General features: G+C 47.2%; 1 protein-coding gene across 1 annotated transcript; it reads right to left on the reverse strand.

The window, feature by feature from the left end:
* Positions 1-471: 471 nt before the first annotated feature.
* Positions 472-3,200, reverse strand: LOC105716758 (uncharacterized protein C5orf60). Its single transcript, XM_064376527.1, has 5 exons — positions 3,116-3,200; positions 2,856-2,995; positions 1,364-1,452; positions 1,001-1,287; positions 472-731 (listed from the first exon to the last, which is right to left on the reverse strand). The coding sequence occupies exons 1-5, from the start codon at positions 3,198-3,200 to the stop codon at positions 472-474; spliced, it is 861 nt and encodes a 286-aa protein (XP_064232597.1).
* Positions 3,201-11,141: the final 7,941 nt, after the last annotated feature.

Here is an 11,141-nt window from a genome sequence, read left to right on the forward strand (position 1 = left end):
CGGGGGGTGAGGATGCCGGCGAGCTGGAAGAGGCTCTAGTCTTAAAAAGGGGACTGGCCCTGAGAAGCTCTCCGACTGCAATGGAAAGCCTGCATGGTACTGGAGGGTAGGTCTGGGATTCCTGCTTCCTCGACAGTCCCTGAGGGCTCAGGATTGAGGGATGGAGGCTTCTGGGGCGGCGGGGGGAAACGCCACGTCCCTGGCGTTACTCAGGTGGAAGCATGATCCTGCCTTCTCCAGGCCTCGATTTCTGTCTTCTGGCCCCCGGGACGGTGAGGAAATAAATTGCTGTTGCTGTGAACCCCCAGGCCTATGGTAGCTTGTTACAGCAGCCATAGGAAACTAACGCAGAGGTCGTATTTTCTCTTTAACTTTAATAAACTGCCCTGAACACTTTACCATGTGCACCAGGACGGGCCCGCTCTTGGCCTAGATGCAGCCAGTGTCTCCACAGGTTCCTCTCCTAATCCATTAGAACATGAGCTTCCAGTACCAGTGGGTGCCCAAACCAGGGAGGGGACGTGCCTCCAAGTTGTCCTCGGGAGAGTCCCAATTGTTGGTGGAGGTTGGATGTGAGGTGTTCAGGGTGGCGTCTGGGATTTTGGTGTCTTGTGTGTCCAGCAGCTTTGGCACGTCCAGGCTGAGGAAAGTGGGACCCCTGCCTTCCCCTGCCTGCATGTGGGGTCTCCTTAGAAGGAAGCCTTTGGTAGGTGGGTGGGAGGAGTAGGGCACTGGAATGGGCACTGTGAGGAGGTGCAGAGGCACCAGGCTCTAGCAGCCTCCTGGCTCCAGGAGAGGTCCAGGTCAGGATCACTGCAGCAACCAAGGCCTCGGATCACTCGAGGGCTGGAAGGCAAAGGCACCCACCAGCTGTGTAGACAGGAGCGCTCAGGGGCGTTGCACATTGGGCATGTTGTGGTGTCAGTTTGAGAATCAGCCTGAGTGGAGTCGGACCAGGACACCCAGCCAGGGTTCCGATGTCGGGGAGGGGAACGCCCACGTGGCTTGTGTGAAGGATGCTTCAGGGGACGCAAAGGCTCTGGTGGCTGGGAGGAGCTCGGGGATGACAGGGACTCAAAGGACTCTACAGAGGTCTTCGGGTCTGGTGACAGCATGGAGGCCAGAGGAGCCAGGGGAGCCTGTGGGGACAAGCTGGTGGGAGAAGCTTTCCCACGCCTCCCATGTGGCCGGTGAACGCTACCAGGACCTCGTTTGAATGACTCCGTCAGGCGGTCTCGGTTTAGAAGGCAATGGGAGCTGCCGTCCCCAGGGAGCTTCCTCAGGCCCCTGCAGCAGACAGGAGGCACAGGCTGCAGCCGGGAGCACTGCACACCCGTGGCCCACGCCTCTCCAGAGCCCCCACGCTGGCTTCACAAAGCTCTGCCTACTCCTGTCCCAGGGCTTTAGTGACATCTGGGCTGTGACCTCTCCCTCCCAGATCAGCCCCAGGCCCTGGTAGGAAGGAGGACATGAGAGAGAAGGGGAAAGAGCCTCACTTTTCCAGCAGGTGAGTGTAGACCTGAGCGTTCTCCAGTTCTTCAAGAGACTTCGGCAAGCTGGAAAGCAGGAGTGGGTTATGGTGGCGAGGGAGGGAACTGGGACTTACAGGAGGCTGAGTGCACGTGCTCTTAGGGGAGACTTCAGGGAGAGGATTAGACCCTGGAGCCCCAGGATCTGTGTCCAAGGCCACGTGGCCCAAGCATGATAGCCAGGTGCCTGGTGGGCAGTGCTTTGTCATTTACTAAGTGCTTCCCGACACACCTCCTCGTGGGGGTCACGACGACCTCCCGGGCAGAGAGGACAGGGGCAGTCTCAAAGAGCACTCAGCCTTAGCTGAGTTAAACAGCTGCCCGCATGGACCTGGAGCCCCTCCTGCACATCCAGGCGGTCACTGGTCCCCTCCCCCACAGAGTCCCTCTTGGCTTCATCCCAGCAGGGAATTGGAGACAGATCCCAGGTTCCAATTGCCCTTCCAAGAGCTTCCCCTCAGGCCTCTCTGCAAATGAATTCCTAGGAGACTTGGTGCTGGTTCCTAGGGACAGGTGAAGCTGCCACCTCTGGGGGCTTCTGGGACCCTCAGAGCCTTACCTTTCAAAGTGATCTTTTTATTTCTGATCCTGAGCCAGCCCCTCACTTCAGCTTGACCCTGAGAGACCAGAAAGAGTGAGGGCACAGCCGGGTCTCAGGCTCCTGTCCCCACAGTTGCAGACCCACAGCGCTTGTGAACGACACACTTTCTCAGCTCACGGAGCCCTGTGTGCTCTTTCCTTTCACTCATTTCTAAAGTGCGTAACAACATTTTCTGGTTTCCTTCTTTGAACAGCACCGAGGGGTTTTCTGCATGAGACCTGCCCTGGGCGTCCTCAGTGCCTGTTCCGCTGCTCGGGAAACACACACACTTGTGTCCTGCAGGCGCCTCTCAGCTGGCAGGGAGGATTCTGCTTCTGAGGAGGCCAGAGGCGGCTCCAGTCTCAGGTGGGAGGCTCTCAGGGGCTCCGCACAGCCCCCAGAGCACCCCATACAGAGGCTGAGCCCCAAGGCACCTGCCCAGGAAGGCGGCTGATGAGCCGGGGCTCAGGGCCTGTCCTCCCAGAGACCTCACCCTCTCATGGTCGGGTCCTCACCGCTGAGTCCCGGGGTTTGTTTTTGCCCTGACGCCTCCCGTGCACCCCCACAGATGGTGTGGGAGTTTGGGATGGAAATACTGTGCCCACTCCAACCCCTGCCTGCCCTGCTGTCCCTAGAGGGATAATGAGACTTCCCATCACAGGAGCGCCTCTGGTTGATTTGGAAAGTGGAAAAGAGCAGGAAAAATAGAATCATTCTGTGCTGGGTGTGGGCTGAGGGCTCCTTACCTTCCCGCCGTTCCTTTTTCTGGGAGGCATTGAGGATGGTTCCCTGAAAATGTAGGAGCGTAAGAAGGCCAGGATCACCAGGCTACATGCAGCAATTAGGATGAACTGCCTCATCCGGAGCATGGGGCTGGAGCTCAGGAGTCAGGGTCAGCATTCTGGGATGGTGGTTCCCATTGAGGCTGCGGGCTGACTGCAACCTTGGCCCTCTGGGTGTGGACAGCTGTTTCCTCTTTGGATTATGTGGTCCAATCTTCTTTTATTTTGCCCAAGCCTAATGCTTTCCAGAGGAAAGAGAGTATCCATGTCAACTGCACTGCTGCCCTCGGGCAACTGAGCCCTGGGCATCCCCTTTGGGACTAGTTATTGGTGCTCAGGCCCACATCACAGAGCTGGGGCCTCCCCCTCACGAAGGGCTGCTGAGGGTGCGGTGGGCAGTGGGAGGAGGAGGCTGAAGCCGGCCCCACCCACCACCACCCACCTCTGCAGTTCCCTGTACCCTCCTGGCCTTCCAGATCCCTCCTTCCCACTCCACCTACTCAACCTGTCAGAGACAGACCTGGTATGTTTTCTTGTTTTCTTTTTTTTTTTGAGATGGAGTTTCACTCTTGTTTCCCAGGCTGGAGTGCAATGGTGCGATCTCGGCTCACCGCAACCTCCGCCTCCTGGGTTCAGGCAATTCTCCTGCCTCAGCCTCCTGAGTAGCTGGGATTACAGGCACGCGCCACCATGCCCAGCTAATTTTTTGTATTTTTAGTAGAGACGGGTTTCACCATGTTGACCAGGATGGTCTCGATATCTTGACCTCGTGATCCACCCTCCTTGGCCTCCCAAAGTGCTGGGATTACAGGCGTGAGCCACCGTGCCCTGCGACAATTTTTTTCTTTCGTTCTTTGACTATGCCATCTCATTGCCTTCCCACCATTGTTTCTGATCAGAAATCATTGGTTAATTTCATCGTGGTGCTCTTGTACATGAAGAGAAGTTTTTCTCTTACTGCTTTTCATTTCAGTCATTGCATTTTGCAATTTCAAAACTTTTACTCAGGTCTTTTTTTGTTTTCTTTATCACAATGGTCCATTACATCTACTTGGGTCTTTAAAAATATTTTATTTTCTATAATCTGGGACAGCGCTGACAAAAAATGTCTTAAGTCTTTTGTGGGATTTCTTAGTTGAGTCATTATCATTACACTTTTTTTTTTTTTTTTTGAGACAGAGTCTTGTTCTGTCTCCAGGCTGGAGTGCAATGGCGTGATCTCAGCTCACTGCAACCTCCGCCTCCTGGGTTCAAGCGATTCCCCTGCCTCAGCCTCCTGAGTAGCTGGGACTACAGGCACCGGCCACCAAGCCCAGCTAGTTATTGTATTTTCGTAGAGATGGCGGGGGGCAGGGGAGTGGTTTCACCACATTGGCCAGGATGATCTGGATCTCCTGACCTCGTAATCCACCCACCTTAGCCTCACAAAGTGCTGGGATCATAGGCGTGAGCCACCGCACCCAGCCTATCACTACACTTTCTTTTAATTTTTTCTACTTTTTTTTTGTTGCTTTAACATACAGTATCTGCTTTGAAGTCTTTGTTTGCCAACAGTGACATCTGGGGACACCTAAAGACAGTTTCTATTAACTGGTTTCCCCCACACTTTCTTGTTTCTTTTGTCTTGTAACTTATTGTTGAACACTGGATACTTTAGGTCATAGACTGTTCAACTCAGGATTCTGATTCTTTTCTCCTGAGGTTTGCTGTTACTGTCTTGTTTGTCTGTATGTAACCTGCCTGGACTAAATTTGTAAACTCTGTCAGCAGTGTGTAGCCACAGCCGTCTCTGCTGAGTTTTTGTTTCTTTCTGTTCTTATGCACGGCTTCCCAGGAGTCACTCCTTTATCTGCCTGCATGGCAGTCAGCAAACAGTTGTCTGAATTTGTACCCTAACACCTTGAGCCCTGCGTCGGTGAGGCTTCCGTTGTTTGCTGGACTAGGGCGTGTGCACAGAGCCCAAGCCATCTGCTTTCCACCAGGCATCTCCTCTCACTGTGTCTTCTCTTCACATGCACTCAGGCACCATCATCAGTCAGGGCTATTGGGTGGTTTGGGCAGGTTCTGGTCTCCGATGAGACAAGCAGAGCTACTGGTCCCTCCTGTTTGTTTGCATCAATATCCCTGTTTGAAAATTCTCCAAATCATGTGAGTCCCTTTGGTGGTGACAGCAAAGCTGCTGGTTTCATGGCTTTCCCTAGCCTCATTGAGCTACCAAATTGACAGAGCATGTGATTAAGGGATTGTTAGCAGGCTCTGGCAAGAATGCCACAGACTTGAATTATTCTTACATGTAGTTCAGTAGTTTTTATAAATAATCATTTGCTATTTTACTGTGCTTTTTTTGATCAATTACCAGGATATTGCATTTTTTTTTTTGACGATTGTGCCCAGCTTTTTACTTGCTCTTCGGGGAGTGAATTTGATGAAACTTAGATTCATGGACACTAGAGGTCTCTGGGGTGTCCCATTTTCTAGTTTTTCATAAAATAGATTTTATTTTTCACAGCAGATTTAGGCAAAATCAAGCAGCAAGTACAGAGGGTTCTCATATGTCTTCTGCCCCTGCACACACCACCTCCCCGTCCGCTGACATCCTGCACCAGTGGTTCATTTTTACAAGGAACCTGCATCAACACATCAGTATCATCTAAAGTTTACAGTATGCATTAGGTTCCTTTTGGTGTTGGACACTCTGTGGGTTTTGACAAGTATCAGATGACACATACCCACCATTGTAGTATCATTCAGGATCATTTCACTAGCCTAAACATTCTCTGTGCTCTTTCTGTTCAGCCTCTCCCCAGCCGCTGCCAACCACTTACCTTTTTTTTCCTTTTTGAGATGAAGTTTCTCTCTTGTTGCCCAGGCTGGAGTGCAATGGTCCCATCTCGGCTCACTGCAACCTCCGCCTCCCAGGTTCTAGCAATTCTCCTGCCTCAGCCTCCCGAATAGCTGGGACTACAGGCGCACACCACTATGCCCAGCTAATTTTGTATTTTTAGTAGAGACAGGATTTCATCATGTTGGTCAGGCTGGTCTCAAACTCCTGACCTCAAGTGATCCACCCGCCTTGGCCTCCCAAAGTGCTGAGATTACAGGCGTGAGCCACCGCGCCCGGCCCCACTTGTCTTCTTACTGCTCTATGGGTTTGCCTTTTTCAGAATATGGTATCATTGAATCATATAGTATGTAGCCTTTGCAAATTAGCTTCTTTCATTTAATAATATGCTCTTAAGGTCTCTTTGTGGTTTTTTTATGGCTTGATGGCTCATCTGGTTTTAGTGCTGATCATATTTCATTGTCTGGATGTACCGCAGTTAATCCATTAACCTGCTGGATAACATCTTATTTCTTCCAACTTTGGGCAATTATGAATAAAACTGGTATAATCAACTGGGCGCAGGTTTATGTGTGTGCAAAAGTTTTAACTTTCTTTGAGGAAAATACAAAGGAGAGTGATTGCTGGCCATATGGTAAAATACGTTTGGTTTTGTCAGAAACTGACAAACTTTCTTCCAAAGTGGCTGCACATCTTGCTATCCCACCAGCAGTGTGTGAGTGTTCCTATTGCTCCCTATTCTCCCAGCCTTTGTTGTCAGTGTTTTGGATTTTGGCCGTTCTCACTAGGTGTGTATTGGTATCTTGTGTTTTAATCTGCAATTCCTTAATGATATTTTGGTTGAGAATCTTTTCAATGCTTATTTGCTAACTGTATCCTCTTTATATATATGTGTGTGTATCTAGAGAGAGAGAGAGAGAGAGAGAGAGAGAGAGAGAGAGAGAGAGAGAGAGACAGAGATTTTATTGCACTTTAGGTTCCGGGGTACATGTGCAGAACATGCAGGATTGTTGCATAGGTACATACGTGGCAATGTGGTTTGCTGCCTCCATCCCCATCACCTATATCTGGCATTTCTCCCCATGTTATCCCTCCCCAACCTCCCTACCCCTCACTGTCCCTCCCCTATTTCCCTCCAACAGACCCCAGTGTGTGATGCTCCCCTCCCTGTGTCCATGTGTTCTCATTGTTCAACACTGGCCTATGAGTGAGAACATGCAGTGTTTGATTTTCTGTTCTTGTGTCAGTTTGCTGAGAATGATGGTTTCCAGGTTCATCCACGTCCCTACAAAGAACACGAACTCATCGTTTTTTATGGCTGCATAGTATTCCATGGTGTATATGTGCCACATTTTCCCTGTCCAGTCTATCATCGATGGACATTTGGGTTGGTTCCAAGTCTTTGCTATTGTAAACTGTGCTGCAATGAACATTCGTGTGCATGTGTCTTTAAAATATAATGATTTATAATCCTTTGGATATATACCCAGTAATGGGATTGCTGGGTCAAATGGAATTTCTATTTCTAGATCCTTGAGGAATCACCACACTGTCTTCCACAATGGTTGAACTAATTTACACTCCCACCAACAGTGTAAAAGTGTTCCTAGTTCACTGCATCCTCTCCAGCATCTGTTGTCTCCAGATTTTTTAATGATGGCCATTCTAACTGGCGTGAGATGGTATCTCAATGTAGTTTTGATTTGCATTTCTCTAATGACCAGTGATGATGAGCATTTTTTTCATATGTTTTTTGGCCTCATATATGTCTTCTTTTGAAAAGTGTCTGTTCATATCCTTTGCCCACTTTGGAATGAGTTTGTTTTTTTCTTGTAAATCTGTTTTAGTTCTTTGTAGATTTTGGATATAAGTCCTTTGTCAGATGGGCAGATTGCAAAAATTTTTTCCCATTCTGTTGGTTGCCGATTCCCTCTAATGATTGTTTCTTTTGCTGTGCAGAAGCTCTGGAGTTTAATTAGATACCATTTGTCTATTTTGGCTTTTGTTGCCAGTGCTTTTGGTGTTTTAGCCATGAAGTCCTTGCCTATGCCCATGTCCTGAATGGTTTTGCCTAGGTTTTCTTCTAAGGTTTTTATGGTGCTAGGTCTTATGTTTAAGTCTTTAATCCATCTGGAGTTAATTTTAGTGTAAGGTGTCAGGAAGGGGTTCAGTTTCTGCTTTCTGCACATGGCTAGCCAGTTTTCCCAACACCATTTATTACACAGGGAATCCTTTTCCCATTGCTTGTTTTTGTGAAGTTTGTCAAAGATAAGATGGTTGTAGATGTGTGGCATTGCCTCCGAGGCCTCTGTTCTGTTCCATTGGTCTATATCTCTGTTTTGGTACCAGTACCATGCTGTTTTGATTACTGTAGACTTGTAGCATAGTTTGAAGTCTGGTAGTGTGATGCCTCCAGCTTTGTTCTTTTTGCTTAGAATTGACTTGGCTATGTGGGCTCTCTTTTTGTTCCATATGAAGTTTAAAGTGCTTTTTTCCAGTTCTGTGAAGAAGGTCATTGGTAGCTTGATGGGGATAGCATTGAATCTGTAAATTACTTTGGGCAGTATGGCCATTTTCACGATATTGATTCTTCCTAACCATGAGCCTGGAATGTTTCTCCATCTGTTTGTGTCCTCTCTTATTTCGTTGAGCAGTGGTTTCTAGTTCTCCTTGAAGAGGTCCTTTACATCCTTTGTCAGTTGTATTCCTAGGTATTTTATTCTCTTTGTAGCAATTGTGAATGGCAGTTCATTCTTGATTTGGCTCTCTTTAAGTCTGTTATTGGTGTATAGGAATGCTTGTGATTTTTGCACATTGATTTTGTATCCTGAGACTTTGCTGAAGTTGCTTATCAGTTTAAAGAGATTTCGAGCTGAGACGATAGGGTCTTCTAAATATACAATCATGTCGTCTGCAAATAGAGACAATTTGACTTCCTCCTTTCCTATTTGAATACCCTTTATTTCTTTTTCTTGCCTGAGTGCTCTGGCTAGAACTTCCAATACTATATCGAATAGGAGTGGTGAGAGAGGGCATCCTTGTCTAGTGCCAGATTTCAAAGGGAATGCTTCCAGTTTTTGCCCGTTCAGTATGACGCTGGCTGTGAATGAGATGTCTGTTCAGGTCATTTGCCCACTTTGTAGTCAGGTTGTTTGCTTCCTTAGTGTTGAGTTTTAAGAGTTCTTTGTCTATTTTGGAAAATAGTTCTTTATTAGACTTGTCTTTTGCAAATAATTTCTTCCATTCTAATGCTTGTCTTCTTATTCTGTTGACACTGTCTTTTACAGAGCAGAAGTTTTAATTATAATCAACTCCAGCTTATCAATTTTCTTTCATGGGAAACATCTTTGATGTTATACCTAAAAAGTCATCAATATATCCAAGGCCAGCTAGATTTTTTCCTATGTTATCTTTTTAAAGTTTTGTAATTTTGCATTTCACATATAGGTCTATAATCTATTTTGAGTTAATTTTTGTGAATGGTGTACGGTCTGGCTCTAGATTTATTTTTTGGCACACAAATGTACTGTTGTTTTTGTATTTATTGAAAGGACGTTCAACAAATATGTTTTATATTTAGGTCTATGGGCCAGGCACGGTGGCTCATGCTTACAATCTCAGCACTTCAGGAGGTCGAGGTGGGCAGATCACCTGAGGTCAGGAGTTTGAGACCAGCCTGGCCAATATGGTGAAACCTCGACTCTACTAAAAACACAAAAACTAGCCAGGTGTGGTGGCGCATGCCTGTAATCCCAGCTACTCGGGGGAGCTGAGGCAGGAGAATCACTTGATCCCGGGAGGCGGAGGTTGCAATGAGCTGAGATTACACCACTGCACTCTTGCCTGGGTGACAGAGTGAGACTCTGTCTCAAAAAAATATATCTATATTTAGGTCTGCGATCTATTGTGAATTAATTTTGTAATGGCATAGATTAATCTGCTCTAGATTTATGTATTTTTTTGTATGGGGATGTCATGTTGTTCCAGCACCATTGCTGAGAAAGCTATTGCTGCCCTATTGTACTGCCTTTGTTAAAGATTAGTAGGCTAGACTTTTCTGAGCCTGTTTCAGTGCTCTCTACTCTTTTCCACTGACCTATTTGTCTCTTCTCTCTCCAGTACCACACTGTCTTTATTACTGTTGCTGACAGTAAGTCTTGAAGTTGGGTAGCATCAGTCCTCCAACTGTCTTCTGCAATATCGTTTTGAGTGTTCTTGGTCTTTTGCCTCTGTCTATAAACTTTATAATTAAGTTTTGGCTATCCAGAAATAATTAACTTGCTGGGCTTTTGATGGGGATTGCATTGAATCTATGGAGCAAGTTGGGGACAGCTGATAAGTACATAGGTCTATATGTATATAGGTCTAGATCTATAAACAGAGATATATTATAGAGAAAGATAGGGTATCAACCAAAGGTTTTATCTTAGCCTCCAGGTACAGGTTAGTAAAATAGTTTATGTTCTGGATTTAAATGCCCCTTTATAGGAGATTGAATAAAAAATGATTTAATGCCCATACAATGGAGTGCTATGCAGCTCTTAAAAAGAATGCCAGGCTGGGCGTGTTGATTCATGCCTGTAATCCCAGCACTTTGGGAGGCCAAGGCGGGTGGATCACCTGAGGTCAGGAGTTTGATACCAGCCTGGTCAACATGACGAAACCCTGTCTCTACTAAAAATACAAAAATTAGCCATGTGCAGTAGTGGGCACCTGTAATCCCAGCCACCCAGGAGGCTGAGGCAGGAGAATCGCTTGAACCCGGGAGGCGGAGGTTGCAGTGAGCGGAGATCATGCCATTGCACTCTAGCCTGGGTGACAGAGCGAGACTCCATCAAAAAAAAAAGAATGCCATGAGGATGATCAACACATACTACTCTCCTGGGTGAGGATTATTACTATCAACTCCATTTCTCAGATGAGAAAGCCGAGACTTAGAGAAGTTACATAATTTTCTAAAGGTCACTCCCTGTTACATGTAGGAGCAGGGATCTGACAGCAACCTAATCACACCCAAGAACAGCATTCTCTGCTCCGCTCTCCTCCATGGCCTCCTCTGACTCCCCGGAGACCTCCCCAGCTCTGCAGTCCCCAGGGTCCTGGTGTCCATAACCCAGGAAAGGGGAAGGGGACACAAGATCCTGGGCTTTCTCACTCTCTGAAAACGAGCAACTGAGAACGAGACTTGATTTTGCTTGAAAGTAAAAATAAAAGTGACATTTATTGCCTATCAAATATTAGAAGCAATTTGTCATGTAACGTGCCTTAGTGTCAGTATCCCTTGCTATCCAAACTCTCCTTATGGAGCTCAAGAATCAAATAAAGTCAGACGACTTTGTCAATAAATCCCTTTCTCTGTACACCACCCTTGCTGCTCACTGTCTCAAGACCCAAACTCACTGGGACAA

This window comes from Aotus nancymaae, unplaced genomic scaffold (assembly GCF_030222135.1).
Source record: "Aotus nancymaae isolate 86718 unplaced genomic scaffold, 86718_ANA_hifiasm-v0.15.2.pri h1tg000015l_1, whole genome shotgun sequence".
NCBI lineage: Eukaryota > Metazoa > Chordata > Mammalia > Primates > Aotidae > Aotus > Aotus nancymaae.

What these genes read in the sequence shown, in the direction of transcription:
- LOC105716758 (XM_064376527.1), bottom strand. Translation starts at nt 3,200, where the DNA reads ATGCCCAGGGCTCAGTTGCCCGAGGGCAGCAGTGCAGTTGACATGGAT. An exon ending in AAGCATTAGGCTTGGGCAAA is followed by an intron (nt 2,996 to 3,115) that starts ATAAAAGAAGAT and finishes GCTGACCCTGAC; the next exon opens with TCCTGAGCTCCAGCCCCATG. An exon ending in GAAAAAGGAACGGCGGGAAG is followed by an intron (nt 1,453 to 2,855) that starts GTAAGGAGCCCT and finishes CCTTCCTACCAG; the next exon opens with GGCCTGGGGCTGATCTGGGA.